This window comes from Neolamprologus brichardi, chromosome 17 (genome assembly GCF_056152115.1).
Source record: "Neolamprologus brichardi isolate AB-2024 chromosome 17, ASM5615211v1, whole genome shotgun sequence".
Lineage (NCBI taxonomy): Eukaryota > Metazoa > Chordata > Actinopteri > Cichliformes > Cichlidae > Neolamprologus > Neolamprologus brichardi.
The window spans coordinates 10,287,495-10,310,492 of record NC_142120.1 but is presented as its reverse complement, the minus strand read 5'-3'; the positions used below and the strand labels follow the sequence as shown (position 1 = coordinate 10,310,492).

The 22,998-nt window shown below is 39.9% G+C and overlaps 1 protein-coding gene across 1 annotated transcript in view; it reads right to left on the bottom strand.

The window, feature by feature from the left end:
- The window catches only part of rsbn1l (round spermatid basic protein 1 like), a 40,980-nt gene extending 19,484 nt beyond the window's left edge, over positions 1-21,496 (bottom strand). Inside the window, exons 1-4 of the mRNA XM_087831178.1 lie at positions 20,759-21,496; positions 12,851-13,003; positions 5,616-6,190; positions 4,644-4,802 (exon numbers count right to left, since the gene is read on the bottom strand). Coding sequence (XP_087687304.1) covers positions 4,644-4,802; positions 5,616-6,190; positions 12,851-13,003; positions 20,759-21,407 — 1,536 coding nt within the window. The 5' untranslated portion in view covers positions 21,408-21,496. The remainder of the gene's footprint in view (positions 1-4,643; positions 4,803-5,615; positions 6,191-12,850; positions 13,004-20,758) is intronic.
- Positions 21,497-22,998: the final 1,502 nt, after the last annotated feature.

Genomic DNA, 22,998 nt, shown 5'->3' with positions numbered 1-22,998 from the left:
GGAGAAGTGTGTGGGTGATTGTGTCTCATACTGTGGGAGATAAATTTGAGCACAAACAAAGAAGAAAAGATTGCAAGCGGCGGCAATTTGCTTTGCTCTCCTTTCTGCACACACCATACAAAAAGCAGCGGTCCAGTCATTTATGGCTCGATAACAGAAACATGGAGGAGAGAGATAAAAGAGAGACAGACTAACACAGCGGGAGGGAGAGAAATGGGGATGATACAACATTAATCTCTGTATATGTGTGTGTGTGTGTGTGTGTGTGTGTACTTGTTCCTGTGTATTTACTATCAGTATGCATGCTCACATCTGTCTGTCTGTGTGTGTGTGTGTGTGTGTGTGTGTGTGTGTGTGTGTGTGTGTGTGTGTGTGTGTGTGTGTGTGTGTGTGTGTGTGTGTGTGTGTGTGGGGACTGCAAGTGTACTTCCCAAGGTCACTGCTGAGAGCTTGGAGGGAGGGAAAAAAAAATTAACAAGACCAGTGGACAATGACGTTAGCCCTGCAAGGAACATTACTCTTAAAGGGACAGCACGGGACACAGGTTTGCAGGGAAATTTAGACAAAAATGACACAATAAGGATGTTTCATGCTTTCATTTCAACTGGATTTAATTGATTCACAGTCATGCTGAGATCAAGGTGTTCCTGTGGAGGCAAAACTGTCCAAAAACAGAAGGAAATACAGGGGGAAAACATTATGAATATTCCACACAAAAGAAGAAAACAGCCAGAAGGAGAGCATTAGAACACACAAACTGATCTACCCCCTGTAGTACACCACACACACTCTTTACAAGAGTATGGTAACCAATCCTGGCTGTACTCACATTGAAAAAGAGCAGGCGGTATCTCAATACAAAGCCACTCAGGAGGTTTGAGGCAACAAAAAGCTTTTCATTAGTGAACTATAGACATGGGACAACTTGAAATGAAGAGGTCTAGCTGTGTCACTGTGCCCAGAGGAGGCAACCCATCCCAGCAACACACCTACATAAACAGTTCTAGTTTTTCCCGCTGTCCTTCAAAGTGTTGTGGGTCAAAAAGTGGTCAGGAGGTTTGAGAAGAAAATCACCTTTTTGTTGCTGGAGGTGAGTCTCCAACCTGCTTTACCGTGAAGCCACCACCTGGCTGACAGCAGTCATTTCTCAGAGTCTTTTAACTCGACTTCTTCCCTCTCATCCCTTCGCTGCCATTTCTGTCACATTTCTTATATAAAATCCTCTCTTTCTCATCTATTTTAGACTATGCTTCATGCAGCCTCTTGTGTTATATGCTTTTAATAGTCTCTTCCCTCTCTAACAAGTATGTCCGCTTGCTTTGAACTTTGATATCTCATGATTAAGAGGCGTCAGAGTAACAGCCACGTCCAAACGTGTGCTGCACACAACGCTGTTGTCGTTGATGATGTTGTCATTAAGTCTGCGAAATCAGACATCAGTTTAATGCCAAAAGCTGTTTAATGCTGAACAGATGGAAGCAGATGACTCGACCAGATGGTTAAAGCCACAACAATACAACTTTTTCATGTTCACAGCAGCCATCCAGTCTTTTCATTTAATCATTACGTTTCTCTCCCCATCATCACCTTCTTCCCTTACTTTCTATATTTACCACCAGGGAGAACTGGAACAAGTTGACGACAAATGTCTGAAAACTTGGCAGTTTTTTGGGGTTTTTTTTTTAAATAGTGTTTTTTTTTTTTAAAGGTACTGGGAAACAATATGTGGAAACATATTGTGGTGGCATAATACCTAAAGACAATTAAAGCCAGGATTTTTTAAAAACAGATGCAATACTTCAAGCTTCTCTAAGCACCTCAAATCCAGTCAACTTACTCTTTACACTAAACTCGAGATGAATGAATTTCACTTGTCAACTCTGCATTGAAAATGTCTTCAGAATGTTAATTCTGAGCCTGAAAAGTTATCTTTGCAAATTGTGACAGCTGCCAACTGCTCTAGCAAAGCTAATCACCCAAGATCCACAACCGCTGACGCGTTCATCTTTAGGCTAGCATTAGGGATTGTTGATAAAAAGAGCTGGGAGCTGCCTGTAACCTTAGTAGGCCATATTCTAAATGGGTAAAATGGTTAGCACCGTCATCCTGGTCGCAAGAAGGCTCTGGGTTCAGTCCTCCTGGCATGCAGTGGCCTTTCTGTGTGGAGTCACATGTTTTCCAGGTACTCCAGCTCCCTTTCACAGTAAAGACATGCATGATAGATTAATATCTGGTGATTCTAAACTGGCAGCAGGTTTGGATGTGTCTGTGTGTTTTTCCCAATGACATCTGGGAGAGGCTCCAGTCCCCCGACCCATGACACCAAGGTGGATAAGGAGTTAGGAAAAATCAGTGGAATGTAAATAAATTTAATATTCATCTGAGAGGAAAAGAAAAGTGGAACTCTGCGCAGTTGATGCGTACAGCTGGATTTCCACCAGGAAAGTTTTTAGTGCAGAGGGGTAGTGGATGCTAATAGAAAACTATGCATCTATAACTGTGCTGCCTGACTGATAAAAGCTTCATGCACCACAGGTCTCTGACAGTCTGATAATTCCCCATTTAAAGCTGAATAAGAGAGAAGTGTTGTTCCATTCTTTTCAAAGCAGCGCCCACTCAGTGTTAAATGTCCATTTTATATATCTCAACCTTAATATTTTATTTAAAAATTAAGGTGTACTGTGATTAGAGTGCAGACTTTCAGCTTTAATTAAAGGGGTTTAACAAAAATGTTCACATTAACAGCTTAAGGAATTACATTAATTTTTAAGCACAGTATCCCATTTTCAAGAGAAGCTTTGTGGCAAAGCAGGGCCTGTTCCTGTTCCCTTGTTATCATAAGCTGAATGCATAAAAGCTCTGGAGCTGATTCCAAGTGTTGAACTTGCATTCATGTCAGAAGGAGCCCATCATTGAGTTGCGGGGGGAAAAAACCCAAACTTGAGAAGCTGCCAAATCAACAATATGGTGCACTCTTAAAAAAAACCCACAACACCCAAAGGCCTGAACATACTGCACACCACAAGTGCTCTCTGTCAGCCTAGTAGACACACCGATGGTATCACTTTCAAAATCTTCCATTAGCTTGTTCTTGAGTTATCACAGTCAAGTTTTCATTTCAGTTTTCAATTTAAAAATCCCAGGTGACTTCCTTCTTGAATTATTGTATTCACAAGATTATAAATCTCTAAGTTTTGATCTCCCGAGATTTTAGTTGACACCCTTACTAACTGAACTTAGGTGCCCATGATGCCTGCCCGGCCACCCAGCAGGGTGACAACAAAACCCCATCAGCCTTTTTCCAGCAAAGAAAAAAATGAAGAGACAAAAAAAAAAAAAGCTATTTTTTCCCCTGCTGTGAATGTGATATAACAGTAAAATGCTTTGGATCTGTGTTTTGTTTTATTTTCTTCAGGGTTTTTTTTTTTTTTTTTTTTTTTAAAGAATAATTTAATAATTTCCTTTTTTTTTTTTTTTTTTTCCTTTCAGTTTTCAGAGTCCAAGTTGGTACAGAAATTTCTGGTATCATGACTTCTCTAATTCCTGTCTTCAAATCTTTAGATCAATAGAGGTACCTGTCCCAAGGGACAAAAAACCCCAACAACAACAACAACAACAAAAAAAACCTGCTGCATTTGAGGACTGTAACACCAACTTGGTCCATTTCAGTTTCCTGAAGTTGGTATAAAGTGAACTAATGAATAATTCAGACTGAACTGCACACGGCATTACTTCTGAAAGCCATCTCGCTTAACTTTTAAGTGTAAAACTTCACACACTACCGTATATCTGTTAAAGACATTATACTAAAAATAATTCCTACAATTCTTATTGAATTTTTCTCGCAATTGTAAAACAAAATGTTTATGAAGGTTGAGCCTTCATAAACAGCCCTTGTATTTACTTCTGCAGTGACAGAAAAATTGCTATTACTGCTAAGAAAATGTTTTATGCAAACCTTGAGGAAAACAATATTTATACAAAAGTCACTTCAAGATTAACTCTGATTAAGAAAAGCAAAGCACTGAAGTGTAGAGGAAACACAGAGCTGTAGCTTCTCAAGTCAAACTCCATTTGTTAAAAACAACTGTTTTTCATGCATCGCACCACAGAAAGCAACATAATGCATTTAAGCCAGAAACAAACGTGTGTGTATGTTTTTATACATTTGCATATACAACATGACAAAAGGCCTCCACCTCTTCTTGCAACTGTTGCATGGACAGTCCTAGCATGACATCATCTATCCTGGCTTTCACATTGCATCCTCAATTTATCCTGCATCACACAACCTTCTAAGTGTATACTACATATCACTTATTTCCTGTCTTCATAGACGGTTGTAACACCCAGACTGATGCAAACGACTGACAGTAACATGGAAGCATGTGGCCTTTTCCATTTGATGCTTTTGAGCTTTTATTTTTCATGTTTGAAAGCTTGACATTTGTTTTTTGCTCTCTGGGGAAACTGCTTCAAAACTGCACGAGCAGCAGCAAAAACGGTGTAAATCAGAAAAGCAACTAGTCAGCATGGTTGCAGAACTGTCTGTATCAGTTCCAATAATATCCAAGCCACAGCACACATACAGCACAATATCTATGACACCACTCTTCCCCTTTATGTGCCTGTGTTCGACTGACCTGAGAGTAGAAATTAGCCATAGTCGTGGTTTCTATGTCTTTCTTTCCAATTATTTCCATTTTCACCGGAGCCGACGGAAACTTGGTTGAGAAGTAGTCCAAAAAGTCCGGCAGGTACTTGGCTTCTCCGTGGACGATTCCCATGACATAACGAGCAGCCTGCAAAACAGTCAGCAGTTTTAATTTAGATCAAGATGATGGTTTAGGAAAAATATTTAAAATTACTAGTCTAAGAGTTTAAGTATAAATGAGGGATGCACCAATCCAATTCATTTGATCACAGATATGCTACAAATACCCAAAGTACTGATCTGATACCATTATGAAATTAATAATGTTGAGTCGTCACTAGAGGAAAAGATTACAATTTATTCTTTTATGGTTAAAGGTATGGGAGTAGTTGGCAACCCCCTGGCAACTAAAAATCCTATAACAACCATTAAATGACTGAAAGTGGTATCAAGGAATACAGATTTTTCCCTAGCAACCAGTGACTGTCAGGAGATGACTGGTCTCTGAGCATGTGTGACGGTTTTAGGCAGCAAGTCTAAAATTACAAACTCACAAAAAAATAAATACATAAATTAATAAATCCAAGACTATATATTAACTGAACTACTATTTATTAGTGAAATAACAGCTTTTCAGTCATGTGAAATCACTTGACAAAGTTCACAGTTTGTAGTCAAGTAAAAAACTTTTGCAATCAAAGAAGAGAAAAGCTGTAAACACACAAAAAAGTCAAGCTTCAACTCTCACTTTTCATTCACATTATGAAAACATCTGACTGAATCCTGCCTAACCCATCTGAATAGCAGATCAGTGCATCCCCCGTCTACATAACTTAAAGGGTAAAGAAAAACAGTGTTTTTAATGAAACATAGTCAGCAGCAGGTGCTACACTGCAGCTGCAAATAACACTGCACTGAACTCAACATTCAAAGATCAATCTGATCAATACACATGCTGCACCTGGGACGCGTCCTCACTGAACACCAACGTGACAAACTCCTGAGCAAACCTTTCCCTCTGGTCCACTGAGAGAGAGGAGAGCTGCGACGTGTAGGCGTGAGCCACTAAGGCGCCTCCGTTAGGCTGGTTTTCTACGTGAATGTACGAGGCAAACTCCAGATCCGCCATACCGGGATACGAGCATTGCGGTTGGTGTTTGGTTGGGGAGGAAAGAGGTGACGTGGTGGACGGCAACGGAGAGTTAAGTGAGTTGTGAAGAGAGTTCAGGTGAGATTTCGAAGGAGAGGAGGGCGGGAGATGGGAGCTTTTGTTGTTAGGTGGAGGATAAACAGGTAGAGGGGACTTAAATAAAGATAGGGAGGAGTCGTGTTTTATTTCAGAGGGGGAGGAAGACGAGGTGGGGGACGTGGAGGAGGGAGGGAGGAGAAGCAGGCCAGCACAGATGGTTTGGCAGGACCGGTGGTACATCTTCACGTGCTTGTGCTTCTCCCCTTCTTTGTGTTTCTTCTTCTTTTTCTTCTTCACTTTTTTGATTTGCAGCTCCTCTGAGTTGATCTTGGCTTTCTCTTTGTCATCTGGACAGAGCAACAGAAAGAGAGAGAGAAAGAGAAAGAGAGAGGGGAGAAAGGAACTATTGAAGGATTTTTGTGAAATACCACAAAATAAGAAGAAATCCAGCTCTGAAGAGGCTTTCATGACAGATTTGTTAGAATCCATCATGTGTTATTTGATGCACGGTGGATCAACAAACTCTCCCAGCTCCCTGCTGTGAGAATAGATTTCTCCAAAGTCCTTCTAGAAGCAAGTCTTGCAAGATAGCAGCAATCTTAAAATGCCAGGAGGCACGTTTATTGATGCATCATCTGAATTAACTTTAATTTCAGTTGTCACGGAGAAATAAATGCGCGAGTTATCAGTCAAACGTGATAAAACCCACATCAAAACTTGGCTGACTTTGCCCCAAAACCCCCTTCTCCTGAAGTTATACTTCTATTGCCATCTGCGCCGTTGCAGAGTCCTCCTATAGTTTTCTATCCAAGCTTTGAGTGCCGTGTGTCTCTTATGTCACTAAATCAGTGAAATCAGTCTTCTTGCAATAACTGCAGCTCTGAAAATGCAAGAAAAATAAAGTGAAGCGGTGGAAAAATGGAGGCTAGAAGGGGTGAGGTTTTGAAAACAGGTTAAAAAAGGAAGACAGTAAAATTAAAAGCTTTACTCAGATTTTTGTTATTATTTATTTTAAAGCGTCTAATAATAAACACATTCAGGTACACATTTAATGCCCTACAAACAAAACAACTGAGAATAACGAGTACTAACTGTTTTAAGCAGATGACTCACTGCAAGTTTTCCCCCAGTTGGCATATCTCCTGAGGTGTATGCATAAAATAAAGTGAAGAACATTGAAACTGAATCCCTTGAGAAAAGCAGATATGACTAAGCCAGAAAGCGCACTCTCCACTGGCATATTTGCAAAGACATAATACCGTACATGGCAGTCCATCTCTTAGACGCCTCAGGCAGGACAACATGGAACATGCAAATTTATGCAAAGTGCTACTGTATCTGTTTGTCTATGTGTGAGTGTGTGTGTGTCAAAGCATGACAATTTGGATACATGTTGCTTTCTAGTTTCTGATTCCACAGTTAATAGTGTAAACACATGGACACGTATGCATTTACAGTAAATATATACGTGCACTTCAGTCATGATGACAGTGGTGCTGCTGCCTTCACCTCACTAATGCACATGCACAAATACACAGCTTTAGTCTAGTGTGTACCCCACACAAGTTCAATGCCACACAAGAAAGGAGGGAGACAGAAGAAAGCACAGTGGGGGTGGGGGTATTTGCAGTACAATAGCTGAGCTACTAATCCAAAAGCGCTTTAACCCATAGTCACCCTCCCCCAATTCCCTGTACACCCAAACAGACGTTTATTCCTTCAACCTCCATCAAATCACAGATGAAGCAAGTTCAACAAACCCAGGATCTCCTTCTGTGATCTGGCTTCACTTACCCCGATGTCAGGCTAAGCAGTCACACAAAGGCGGTTATCAACTGGATAACTGAACCCAGGATTTCCCAATCTAGCTACACATGAACGAGGCGGTTTGGCAGCGTGTGACCAATCACAAACATGGAGAGGCCAACCGGCAGCACAGCGGAATATTTTACGAAGACGACCAACCTATAACATTAAAACAAGTGTGAAGTGATTGCTGAAGGCAGCAAAGCTGCTGTTACCTAAACAACAGTGTGATTGATAGAAAAAGCACTGTACAGTAAGTGTAGTACTACAAAGCTCTAGCGGAATGTGTGCACTCTAAAAGCTTTAGTCAACAAGACTTAAAGTGCTATGCCAGCTATGTAAGTTTACCAGTTTCACTGGTTCTATCTTTAATACGCCGGAGAATGTGACAGTTATGATCATGTCATAACACTGTATACAAGGTTACAGTAATATGAAACCATTTTAAAATTGCTTACAGCCAATAGCAAGAAAAAAAGCAATCTATATTAATGCTCTTTAGTGAGACACAAAAACGTCCAAGGTCAAAAGGTCCCAGAGATCATCCAGGAAATAGCCTATTATTTTCCAGAGAACTGATTGGTCAGTAGGTGGTGATTTTGTACCTTTCAGTCTTTTATCTGGAATATAGCCTGCTTTGAAGCACATTCAATGTGCTTCATTGTTTATCGTACCAACGCTGAAAGTGTCTATTAATGAATAGAACCTATTTTTCTGAAAAATTAGAATATATACTTGATTTAAATAAATAAATAAATAAAATAAGGCCTTAAACAAATGAAAATCATAATAGAGAAATGGAGTTGCTGCAACATGTTGCCACTTGAAAACATGTTTTTTCTGGTTTTAAATCTTTGGATTATAAAACTCAATTCAATACAGTTTTATTTTACAACAGTTGCCTCAAGGTCCTCTATATAGCAAGGAAAGAGCCTACAAATTTTACAAAGAAAAAAGCCCAACAATCAGATGATCACATTGGAGTAAACACTTGGCAACAACGGGAAGGAAAAAACTCCCTTTTAACAGGAAGAGCAACAAATATCTTGTTAAAGGAATACAGTTCACTGCTCTTCTATTTGCGATCTGTAAAGGGGAACAAGGATCTACACTTCTATTAGAAACCAATAAAAAACTGTTTCAACTGTATAATGTTTACTTGATGGTACAAACAGTTGATGGCCTAATTGTCTTTTGCTCATTTTATGTGTACCCTGATGAAGGCTACAGGCCAAACACATTGAAGAACAACTTTCTTGCTTTACCAAACTACAAGTGTTGTTCGACCTTCAACCCAGAAAGTTGGAAGCAGGTGAATTTATGCCATAAACATCTACTCTACACAACAGTCTATGTTACCAAGTCAGCCGCCTATTTTTACAAAGAACAAGTTATTGTGCTCCTTCTTTCTATTTGGCTTAAAACCAACATGCTCCCACTGGTGATGTTTTGGCTTAACAGCTAAATCCATGCTGTTAATTCTCAACAGCTGCTTATTGCAGTGCAGCCGGCACAATAGTTTAACTTGATCACCTTGAAGTGCCATTAATAGAAGAGGGCAAAACTGGTGCAAAACAACATGAAAATGGTGATGTAATTTCATCCAGCTGTGTTTAAAGAGGTACAATTAGTCAGCTGAAATTATTATAATCAGGTGATTGTGAAGTAAATGTGACAGGCTTATTATTACGTGCCAAACATTAAAAAAAAATCTTGTATCAGTCAGGCTTGTTGCATTCATTACTGTAGAAAATCACATTATATCTAGGGTAAAATACATTTTCCTGAAATAACCAATGAACTAAATTATTAGACTTTGATCTGCTAACTACCAGTTTTAATTATCCGTTATAATAGGTCTACTTGTTCAGCCATTGGCAGCTGCTCTAAAAAAAATTAAAATTGTTTAATTTTTGTTCACTCTGCTGATGACTTTTCCTGGGCAAAAACTGCAACTTCCCTTTTGTTTATACACAAACAAATGCATAGTTGGACCATTTGGCTGGATGGTCATGATCCCACTCAAATAAACACACACACAGACCCACTATCAAACAGCCTCACTGGCAGTAAAGCAGACTTACTGTCAGAATGGTCATTTGCTGCTTATTGATTTCCTATACACGTTTCCACTGGCTGCCCCTCTCTCTCTTGGTCGTCCTTTTCAATTGTAAACTTAACACTCTCTCACTGATTAAATTTCTAACTTTCACTCCCGGTCTCTCTGTCACTGTAATACCCTCTGATTAAATGCCACACTCACTATTACAGAAAACCTTCTCTCTGGTGGGGAGAGCCCTCGCCCCCCTGCCCCGCCTCAAAAATCTAATCGCAGGTTTCAGTGCGTCCCTTAAACAAGTGATTAAATAGCGGACTCTCTCACAGGACGGCTGCAGGATTAACACATGCCTCTTGCTCTCAGTCCAGTCTTTTCTTAACTCTACCCTCATAATGAGGGAATGAACCAGCATTACTAGGAAGTGTGGCCTTTTGACAGAAAATGGGAAGATTGAAATAGTGCACCAATTTATCCGTATGTAATTTCCATCTGCAGCCACTGGTCACGCTATGTGCCCAAAGCACAGCTAAGTCCTTGAAATGTCACAGCGGGGTCGTGACATACCATAACAAACTCCCCCAGAGCTCCCCAGCAAATCAAATCAATTGAAGTAAAATTGGCATGCACACGTGTCAATAAGTGGTTTGTGCGTATGAGCCTGTGTCACTCTTTTTTTTTTTCTTTTTTTTTTTCTTTTTTAAATAAAGAGAGAATGGGATGGGGTGGATCTTAAAAAGCAAAACATCCCCGTTGATAAACGGCTGAACTCAGATTACTCGCGCACAGTTAGGTGGAGATTATGATCACAGCGCTCTGCAAATAATTCACTACTGTCAAAAGGTTAACAATGAAAGTTGCCGCTGCACCGCATTGATAAGGTGTGCACGCGCACGCACACAGGTGAGCCTGACTTCATCGCCAGCAGGGTTGCATCAATAATGGATGCAGACAAGTGTTCAAAGAAAACCGCCATCTTAATGTATACAAAACTGAACAACAAAAGAAATGTGTTTAAGAGCAAAAATATATTTTTCTCATCATTCTAAGAAGATCTGTGACAAGAATATTTAAAAGTTTGATCTAGATAATCACCCATCAGTCACACTCTAATAAACAGGAAGTTAAAACCATGCCTGACAACAGAAACAAGCACAGAAAGGCAATTACATGAGAGAGTAACAAAGCTAAACATATTTAGGGTTGCAACTATTAATCATATTAAAATGAGTTGGGGGTTTTGTCAATTGTTTTAATTAACTATAATATAAAAAGACAACCACTTTAAGTTTGCTATTTCTGGGACATGAAAACAGATTTTGAAGAGGGCCAATCACACTCAAGTTTTGCTTGAGCTGCTTATAATTTTTGCTTTGATCTTATACCAGGCCTGTGTGAGACCAATCAGTTCATCTACTGTCAGAAACTAACCATTTTGGCTCCCTTTCTTCCCCCTTTAAGCCATCTTTCTTTTTTATTGGCTGCCTATCCCAAACTGAAATTTATATTGGCTATATATAATAATGATAATAATTATAATAGATTACATTTATATAGCGCTTTTCTAGACGCTCAAAGCGCTATATATACATCAAAATATGTTTACAGGAGATGGGATTTAATATAATCTGGTATTTAGCTGTGCTGATGCATCTAATCAAACAACTGTGTGACATGCGTATAGTAACGAATAGGTCATACACTCGCCTTCGTGATCACCATCTAATCCTTTATGACCATCTCCCTGAAGATGATCATCTTCAGACCATCTGCTGCTCAACACAGAAGCTACCATTAATGTGCTGCTCTTATTTCTTTGGTGTTTGTATTTTTTTTTTTAATTCAATATAAAATAAGGTCAATACAGCATGTAAGCTGCTGGCTTTGGGAACGTGGAAAAGCATTACAAGTAGCGTGAACACAGTCAGGTAATTGCATATTAAAAAAAACAACAACAACAATGACAAAGTGATTTTGGCCTTCCACCAAAGAACCAACATTTTTTTCAATATTTGATAAGGTTTAATCAAACTTGAGATACATTTTTGTTTATCAAATTGGCAGTTAACAGGAAAATGTATGCAAAACTACATGAGGACTTGTTGTGTTTACACACAGCTCAAAGGCTCATTTAACCCAGGGAAAGCCCTGATCAATGACATTAAAAAAAAAGAGGATTTTCAAACTGAAATTACAGTCAGGACTTTTATATGGAACAATATTTGGAGCATTTTTATTCTGTTTGGACTTTTAAAAACATCAGAATCACAAAAATAAGACTGCACATAAACAGAGCTACTGTAAAACATGTATTCTAATGGTCAAACATTAAAGAATCACATCAGAAATACTTATTTAAACCAACCTGAGAACAAGAGCAGGCAGAAATAAACACCAATAAAGCTACAAAGATTATAAAAGACGATGAACTAGCAGAGACAAAGGGAGCAAGAAATGGGAACAGGAGGGGATGACAGACTGTGACGACTCTCAGCTTCTCCTATTACAACCACTGCTGCCTTAATTCAATAAACCATAAGGGCTAAATAAACCATAGGCACCAACGCTACATGTGAGGAGCAGCAAAGTTAGGTCAACCTAACACCAGAGATCAAGTTCTCAGTGAAAATAAAAGGTTGTAACTCTGGTCACACTTGAAGAGTTCAGCCATGACAGCTACAGTGCTAAACTGGAGCTTTTCTAGCACACTGATTGAATTCTTTTTCTGTTTTTACCCTAACACCCACTGGGATGCTGAGCAGTTGTGTATGCAGCTTGTACATTGGAAACATAATGATGATTTACTGTACAGCGCACTGTGGAAGTGGGTCATGTTTGGTTACCTTAGCAGCAGATCTGAGCTCCACTTGTATATGGAAAAAACAGCATTTATGACTCAAAGCTATGCTACTGCAACATGTGCAATGTGTTTTATTTGCATGGTTTTTGTTTCAGTTATTGCACACAACACACTTACGTTTGTAGTTGTAGTTTACTTTTATTTTAGTAGTTATATTTTCTGCCAGCAGCAGCAAATTAAACGCTGATCCATTTTAATGTGCAACTTTCACTAATAATAGAAAGAATCATTTAATTCATCTCTATAAAAGTCACTTAGTATGCATGTGTGCACGTTTCCACCAACCTTTAATCGGCTGCTTGACTTCTCCATTCTCCCTCTTGATCTCATTCATCACTTTGTGCTTCTTCTTCTCCTTTTCTTTCTCTCGCTCTTTGACCTTCTTCTTCTCCCTCTCCTCTCGCTCCCTCTCCTTCGCCTTGTCCTTGGTGGAGTGATCTGTGGAAGCAGTGAGCAACGTTTCATGTCTCGATGGTGAAAGCACATTAGCATAAGATCTCAGATGTACCCCCACGCAAGCATGTACACAGATGTTTGAGGGCACTTTGCTCGCTCCGATTTGCTTCTCTAACAGCTCACCTGTTCTCTTGCCAAGCCCTTCACCTCTGCTATCACTCTTGACTTTTAATTTTGTTGATCTTTCCTCTACAAATGTTTTTTTCCCTACTGCTAAAGGGGAAAAAATCATCCCATCACCAAACCCATACTTTTATCTAAGCCCTGCAATGGCCTTCCCTTTGAGAATGCAGCAGCCGCTCTGCAACTTAACTCAAAACAGCACAGTTTCATCAAGACACACCTCATACCCAAAAAACGTAACCCTCTACTATCATTAATATGTTCCCATTTAATTTTAAAAGTCCTAAAATCCTCTCTTTGCTTTTCAGCTTATTTTCGTTTCCTTTTCCTGCACGTCTCCATCTGTGTGTTGAGCAAGTGTAGCACATTGAGGAATTGGAGTGCGCTCTAATGCAACGCTCGGTGCAAATCGCTGCGGATGAGAGCATCAGTTTTAAAATGTCAGTATCACATGCACACACCTTTTCAGCTGGATTGTTGGAGAGCTTTCGGAAAGGTGTGTTTAAGTGTGAGGCACCCCAGCAAACAGACATTTATTCTTTAAATCTGCACGTCTCCCCTCCAGCTGAGCTAAAAACCCTTACCCATCTTCAAATAACACTCGTTTTATACATTTTTGTATTCCTTGATTTGCTTTATATTTTTTCATTTCCTCATGAAAAAAAAATCCTTTGTGTTTTCCATAGTGTTATTTTGTCCATTCCTTCTTTTCCTTCCAAGAGAACTTTTTCCCCCCCTTTGAACTCAGTCGGATCCATCTTTGAAAGGAAGCCGTGTTTTCAGACTGTTCACTCTTCTGTGGATGTAGGGAGTGGGAAAGTGAACACAGTGTGGTTGCACTCCCTGTTTGTGGGATCAAAGGAGAAAAAAAGCTTTCAAAGTAAAAAGGCTTATAGGAGCATTAGGAGAATTAGATGTACATTGATACATTTTTCCATCATAGTACTTAAATACATTTCAGCAGACTGTTTTGCTTTTGCTACTTAAGACGCAGGTGATCGTGCACCTCATAGCCTGTGGTGAATAGTGGAATGCCAAGGATGTCAACGTTTCCTATGCAAAAGAAATGCTGCTAAATTACTAGACAGTGTAAGCTGCCTAGTGGGGAAAAAAAACAGCACATCTCAAAACGACAATTTAGCTGCACAGGAAACAGCCTACAAAGGAGCGCTCACTCAGATCTGTTGTCAGATTTATAAAAACATGTAAGGCCATGCCAGAGCAGTAACATTCATAAGCCTTAACTTTAGAGGAAATGGCAGTAAATTAGTCCAGGTGGCTGATGTGAACTGAAAATATACAGTGAAGCATGTTGATTTCTCTCGCCTCGAGAGAAGGGGCTTTCCCGTGAAATAAAGAAAGGAACAGGGTGAAACCAGGGTTTTAACTGACGACACGATCTGAGAAAAGATGTCAAGGCTTCGATGGTCACAAGTTCTAAAGCTAAGTTCATATTTTCAGGGCAAAACAGCACAAAACTAGAGATCTAACTGAATTTGAAATGAACGGTATCCACGTGACTGAAGCATGTTTTCTTCCCCCTCTTCATTCCGTTTGCTGATTTTCTAGCAGCAGCCAGTTTGGAAGGGAAACACAGCAGGTAGTTTTCACGCTTTGGATGATCACAGGAGAGATAAGACTTTGAAAGACAGAGAGCCAGAGGCCGGCCGTTAGTAAACTTCAACGACGCAACCAGTCATTTAAATCTCATTTCTTCTTATCAAAAAAAAAATACGCCAAAATAAAAATTATCAGAAAAAATAAAAAATATGTGCATTCTGACATTTTAAAGTTGTTACATTTCAAAGGGAAACCCAGATCCCTCCAATTGTCTGCCATTAAAAATTAAGTAGCAATAACAGAGCATAATTTATAGTTTCAACAGCAAGCCAGCTTAATGCCCATATTTACCCGTTAGCTGCTAATTCACATGATAAAAAAGTGTATTTTGGGTAAACTTTAAACAGTCATATCACCATTAGCGATAGGTGGCTTATTATGTTAAAGGTCTGCTTTATACTGCCATTATGATACCAGGCTTATCCTCTAGCCAAAGTTTCTCTTGTGGCAAAATCTTTTTCGAATACAGGCCAAAGTTTCATTTGAGGTTCTATTTACTTGGGAAAGGTGTCACAGTGGTCCAGTGGTAAGTAATGTCACTTCACAGCAAGAAGGTTCCACCCAGCTGCAGACTTTCCATGCAAGCATGTTTTTTGCTCATTTGTCGGCTCGTCTCCCTGTGCCTGTGTGGGCTCTCTAAGGATACCCCAGCTTCCTTTCACAGTCCAAAGACATGCTTGTTAGGTTAACTGGCGATTCTGGGATTGGATATCAATGTAACAGTGAGGCTGCGTCCACACAAGAAACTATCGGCAGCAACCTGGCAACCTCAAGAAGTCAATGACTTCAACAACATATGGAAGGGGAAAAAAAGAAAAAGAAAAAAAGAAGATCATTCTAGATATAAAACTTTTCTCAACAGAAACTACCAGTGAGACTGCAGGATACTGCTGATTGACATATTACATGGTAGTAAATACATTAGAGGCTTACCTAGGCAACGAGTGGCCATTGCCCAAGGATACGCTACCATTGGTGTCACTATCTAAAGCCTGGAATGTCTACATATCTACCAGCCGTTAACTTAGAGGGATGGGCTTCTTCTTCATCTGTTCATTGTGCTTTTTTCTTTGTTGGGGGGATGGGGGGGGGGGGGGGGGGGTGTAATTAACAGGACCATGCAAATCTTGTTTTTTCTGGAAGAATCTGAGGCCTTCAAAGATTAGACACACTGAGCTCTCCACTGTGAACAACACAGTTTGAGCAGAATTTTCATGTGAAAATGTGCTGGATACTTGCAAGCTCACATTTTCAGCAGTAAACATGCTCTCTGTGACATACTGAGCATAACAGGAAGAAGAAAGAAACTTGCCCAAGGCCAAGCATGTGTGCATATTTTAAGGAGAAAAAAAATCAAAATGCAAAACACTGTAACAGGGAGCTCAGCGTTTTATCAGTTTCCCATCAGTATATACATGTACTGCAACTGCAAATACGGTTGCAGTACATGTTAAAATGAAGGCGATTTTAATAGAAAAATACATGATATGTGTGAAACTAGCTGTTAAATCTAAGCATGATCAAAAAACGTTAAAGAAAAAAAAATCACTGCAGGGCTGCAGGTACACTCGTCTCTCAGGAAAATCCTGCTACTCCAGATGGTCAGTCCACCCCTGCTGGTGTGGCAAATCCATGCTTCACCAACCAAAATGATTTAGCAATAGGACTCATACAGTGTTTGTCATTGTATTGGCAATACACACGCTGTGCTAAGGATCTTGCCATTTTTTTCAGAGGGAAAAAAAAACAGCCAAGAGAAACTTAATTGGGCGATGATGGTAGTTAAGCTTCATTTTCTCCTCAGTGTAATTCAGATGTGCAGCTCCAGACATATTTGGTGGTTCTTTAAGCATGGTAAATTTACATCCACACAATAAACTAATTATGGGCTTTTAACAGTAGATAGAAATGCAGAGAAGTCAAAGCTACAACACAAAACAACCGTAACACTTGCCAAAAACAGAACTGGTTACATGAATTTTAATCTCTGCATTATGCAGCACAAGTATCTGAATGGGCATAATATTAGGCTTTTGCACAAACAGATAAACTTAAGGACTTGATAATATTCTTGCTTCTGCATATTAAAATGGAAACAGACCGGAATTATGCTTTTAAGATCACTATAAAATTGCAAAAGGTAATGACGAATTAATATCTACAGAATCTGCTCTCAGATTTGTTGACTGTAAGCATTGATGGTCTACTCTAAATGAAGCTTCAATTATTCAATCAATAGAAAGAGGACAGCACTTTTGCTTTTTCTGTTAACAATGGTTATTAACAAAGGCAAGTTTGGAAACTCTAGCTGGTGAAAAAACAAACAAACTAGTAAACAGCAACGACATGATCTGAGATCAGCAGCAAGCAAATCCTGTCTGGCTATAAGCCCAATAAAACCAAGGTAAAACATCAGCTACTGCTACTTAAGGGAGGCTCGCTGACAAATCGTGGCCGGTGGTAACATTTTGTACAGCACTACAGTCAACTTCATTTATCAACAGTTCATGTCATCCTGTGATATAGCAGTGCAGAACAAGAATTTCAATTAAGTTAGTGGCAGGCAATGTACTCGATGATTAAATAACATACAAGTACCAGCTAATATACCTACTATAGCTTCTCAAAGGCTTCTTAATGTACAGTTTGTTTGGCTGCAAATACCGCCTGGCATACAGTGCTGGAAAGATGAAACCTTTCAACTTCTTATCCTCGTTGCTTGTGGTATTAATTATGTGACACAACAATTAATGAAAGTAACTCTCTATAGTAGGTCTTGGAACTGAGCAGAGAGACTGAGAATGAAGAGAAAAGACTGGAAGCACATCTGAAGAGGAGAGCTACATCTGCTGTTTGGAGGTTTTTAAAAATAAAAATTGGTATCGACGTCATTTTTGTGCAACCTTTTCTTTGTATACTGGAATGCTTTCACTGGAACTTGGTCATGAAAACTCTGAGAACCTCTGATTATGGCTAAATGTATTCGACAAACTGCATTTGCAATATCAAACTGACACAAGGTCAAACTTGATTTGCAACTAGCTCGACTTCCTAATTATACCTACAGCTTAAAAATTCCCTTTTCTTGGTCTACTGCTCACTGCACTTTGTCTGACTCATGTATCCTATTTCAGATTTCAAATGCAACTGGCAGTCACAGCTCCCTGGCACTTGCTTTTGCCACTAATAATATTACCATGATGATGTGATACCCTTTGGATCCCTGTAGGAAAGATTCTTTCCTTGCAGGAAGGTCAGAGCATAAATTGGCCTCAAATACATGTCCTTCCGCAGAACAGCAATCTTGTCAATTTCCTCATTTTGTTTAGAATTAATGTACATTTTGAGCTCCACATTCACATTCACACACTTCCTCATCTTCTACTTAATATAATTACAGTCTCCTACTGCTGGCCATTGAGCAACTCACTAAAGCAATTAGAGGTTCAGTGCTTTACTGAAGAGCACCTCAGTGAAACTGTTGCAGGAGCGGTTTTAGTTATCACTACTAAAGGCTGCATCTATATTTAGCTAGTCAGGTCCAGAAATGAAAATCATAAGCTGCACTAAGGGACTTTAAGTGGTATAACTGCCTAATGGAAAATATTCATTACAGAGTTTGGGGTGAAAATGACACATTATCTGCAAAGCAAATCATGTGATGTTTTGTGGGTAATCGTTAAAGCCACATCTATGTGTTTTAAATAAAACGCTGCCACCAGCCACATATTTACATGAACATATTAAAGTTGCACTCAGCGCAGCCTGTTTACAAGACTGCGTGTCTCAAAGTGTTTAGGGCTACAGGCCAACAACACGTTTCCTTCTGGTTCTCTAATTGTTTGCGGTATTTGTTCAGAGTATGTCATGATCTCTTAGACTACCCAACTGGAAAAGGGTGACATCATGCAATCACATGTGCCCACCCTTGCTAGTGTCTAAACATTTAACAAGTGAAAACATGTCCACACATTGGCAAGCACAAATGTGCATATGCATGGGTTTTGGCACGCTGCTTTGGTGTGACAAAAGGACGCTGATAATAAGTATTTGCATCCTTACTGACTTCTTGGTGTTTTTTGCATATTTGTCAAACTTATGTTTGAGATCATCAAACTAATTTTAAATGTTAGACAATGATAACCTGAGAAAATACAAAATTACGTTTTTTAATAATTCCACTGATTAGAGGAAACCAACAACAATAAAAAAACAACAACAATCAAACACAAAAAAATGCCCAAAAAGCTAACAACGCTCCAAACCTACCCGTGGAAGAAAATAATGCCTTGTGAACTTAATAACGGGTTATGTCACCGCTGCAGCAAGAACTGCGATCAAGTATTTACAATAACCAGCAATGAGTGTTTTACATCGCTGTGGGGAAATTTTGGCTCACTCTTTGCAGAATTTTTTTTAAAATTCAGCCACAATGGAGGGTTTTTTTTTGTTTTGTTGTTGTTGTTATTTATTTATTTATTTATTTTTTTTACCATGAACGACCTGTTTAAGGTCATTCCAAAGATTCTTAAACTGATTTTCTTTACAACTGAATGAGCTTAACACCGATCAATTATGGGATGTCACCCAGGTCCTGAAGCAACAAAGCAGCTCCAGACCATCACCATCATTTAAGTGATTTCTTGTTTTCAAAGCTCTGGAAGTGATCGAGCCTGCTTTTAATTATGATTTAACAAGGAGGGGCAGTTACTTTTTCACATGGGGCCAGGTAGATTTAGAAAGCTATTCTCCTTTAATACCATCATTTAAAAATCTGTTTTTGTATTTACTCAGGTTAACTTTGTGTAAAATCAAATGTGTGTGCTGAACCGAAACAGTAAGTGTGACAAATGTGCAAAAAATAAAAGAGAAATCAGGAAAGGGGCAAATACTTTCACAGCACCATGCACCATTTTAAAGGACGCAATCGAGAAAATAAGACTATTTATCCCCCTCTCCCACCCAACCATCTAAATGGCATTTAACAAGTCCAGTGGCCACGCTCAAAACAAAATATTCTCATTAAAGTCCAAGTGTAATTACAACATTGTAGCAATAAAGATGTCTGTGTAGAAATTAATGCTTTGGGGGTGTGAAGGTTGAATTTCTGCATGCACAACTGTAGATGATGCAGTATCAACAAGCCACGGAGCTCTGTGTCTGTTTCCCCTTACAGCCTGGGGTTACAGAGGGGGGCGTGGTGCTCTACCAAAACAACACTTACCCTATAATGGCGGGCGGTTTTTATATTGTTATGACAGCACACATGTAACGCCAGCACATACACAGCTCCCAAGGAAAATAAATACTTGCACGCGCAGGGATGTCATTGATTAACGAGTCTCAACCATAACGCTGGTGTGACAAATTACAGCTCGTTTTTATAAACGTTTTTAAGATGCCGTTATTTATTTATTTGTTTATCTTTTAACTGTACTGGGTTAGTAGCTAACGTATATAAACAAGGGTGGATATGTTTAGTCAATGCGACGTTAATATGTTTAAAAAAATTACCGCAGGACGAGCGCGGCTGGTTGCGATAACGGCCAGGTCGCGCGACTATACTGCTCTGGAACGCGGCTCCAGTAGAGCTCGAGGGTTCACAAGCGGGTGAACAAGCGACGGAAAGCTGGCAGCCATACTCCGCAGAGACTCCATCGATTAAAACTGCTGCGCTTTCACACGCTCCAAACTCGACGCGAACACGTTCCCGAGCGACCAAATATCAATTAATGCAACGCTCGAAGATTTTTTTCGGGCATCTTGCACGACGTTAAGGGGCGCCCTTTTCAACAGCAGCCATTCCGAAAAACGGGACCGTTTACAGGCAGATGAGAAAGCAGAGAAACTGTACACTCCGGGGCACATGTTCGTATCCCGAGCGGCTAGCCAAGTCACTATAAAAGGGCAGAACTCTAGCCTGCTTATAATAAACACAAAGTTTATTAATGCCACTAACTAACTCATAAAATAGATGAAAACATAATGGCTTACCTTTTGGTGGCAACGTGACATCTCCATTTTCTTTCTTCGCTGCAGAAATGTTATTAAATTTACCGACGTCGTTATTAACAGTAGTCCCAGATCCGGAGGTCAACAACAGTTTATGTTTCTTTTTCTCCTCTCCGCCTCCTTTCCCCTTTTCCCTCTCTTTCTCTCGCTGTTTATCCTTACTTAGTTTCTTGGATTTGGAGGAAGAAGGTGCCTTATGGAGGAAGAAATCGCTCTGTTTAAAGACTTTGTGATGGGTTATCGGTGTCTGGGACCCACCAGTAGCACCCACCGAAGACGGGTTGTTGTTGCTGCTGCTGGTGGCCGTCTTAACCGGACTACAGCTCCACAAGCCCGAGCTGTTCCCATAACTCTGCAGCTTCGTGTGCTGCTGGAGTTTCTCTTTACCGCTACCGTTGCCTCCCACTCCTCCGTCCCTGTTGAGTTTCTTGGGTTTAACGCTCCTCTCTTCGACTCGGACCTTCTTGGGCGGCGGCGGCTGGTTGAAATCACGAGAAGACTGGGAGTGGTTGTCAAGGGTTCCTTTCGCCTCGGTCGGCTTGCCGAGCGCGCTTTGAACGGAGGTTACAGTAGGAGTAGTAGCAAGAGAGGCAGCTCCAGAGAGGTGAATACTGCCCTGCGAGTCAGCCATCTTGAGGCTTCTCTCTCTATTTACTCTCTTCCCCCAACGGCAGCCGATGCTGCTTTTTTTCCGCGACGTTCAGACAGGCGATGAAGGGGCGGGGCCGAACTTGAATTGACAGCCAGGCAGCGAGGAGGCGGGACTCAGGCTCGACTGACAGGTAGCGAGGGAAAAAATAGAGGCGGGGCTTAAGTATATGTCCTTAGCAGCATGTGTTTTATTTTACGTACGACCTATAGTATTTTGTGTTTATGAAACAAGGAAAGGTGTAGATTTTAACTATAAGGAGCCAAATATTTCTAAAGCTCAACAACTTTTTGAGTACTGAAATGCAGCCATTAGATTTTTAAGATTAAATTTAAATCATATGCCAACTTTCATTGCTCCAAATCGCAACAAAGTTATATTTTAAAGGTAGAGATCCTACAGCATTATGGACCAAAACCATACAATCCAACAGTTTTCTCTTGCATAATATTTGGGGACAGTCCCAAAGCAAAACTTACAAATACGTTCAAATAACACGTATGTTTGCATGCTTAATGTCTGTGGCTGACCTGATCATTTGAACATTACCGCTAAACCTCAGGTATGAGGGTGCTTTAAACTGTGGACCTTGTTTCTGCTAATGAAAAACAAACAAACAAAAAGAATCAGTAATAAAAAAAAACTTGCCATCCCTAAGTAAAAATGTAACTTTCAGTGATATTAAATCACTTTGAAGTTTTCAGACATGTCATTAAAAAGACTGCATTAATCCAACATCTTAAAAGGTCCTGCACAGACTTCACTGTAGTCTATGTGCTTATATTTTGGCAGAATGGTCATAAGCTGACTGGCAGAACTTGTGGGGAAGTGTACAGTAAGTGTTGACAGTGTAGGACTGCACATGCGACTGCTCCCATTAAAGAGATAAATATGCCCTCTTTAATCTTTACAACTGAATGAGCTTATCACTCTCCCTCGCACAACACATCATTAGACCGTGTCATGAATCCTCTGGCGTTGTTTACACTTTGATTTACTGAGATGAAAACATTTTCTTCAATCAGACTGGCAGAGTTCTCAGTACAAGGCCTGTCAGCGTGTGACAATCAACCATGAATAGCAAACATGATTAGCAGCTGCACGAGGGGAATTGTAAAGTTACAGCTGGTTATAAATATTGTGACAAGATTATTGCATGATGCAAGTCACGAGCAGAGATTTGATGTCTGTGCATGCAGTGACAGAAGAGATGTGTGTAAGCATGTACTGAGTCCAGCATCGACTTTATGTGACTCATATAGCTACAGTAAATCTGTATTTTAATATTACAGGCTTTAAAAGAGAGCTGACACAGTTTCTTCTGTGCAGCCTGCTGCTCACATATCCAACACTGACTGGCTATATTTATAAGCCATTACATAACATGTTAAACTGCTCATTGGGAAAACTGAGGTGACCCAGTTAAGACAGCAACCTGGCTTAATATTAATACTCAGAGAAACAGAGAGAGAAAGAAGGGTGCATGGTGCATTCATACTGTGTTAGTGTGCAGCCGAGAGGAAAACTTTGCACAGATAATCAGGTGGTAGTAGAAAGTGTGCATCAAGTACAC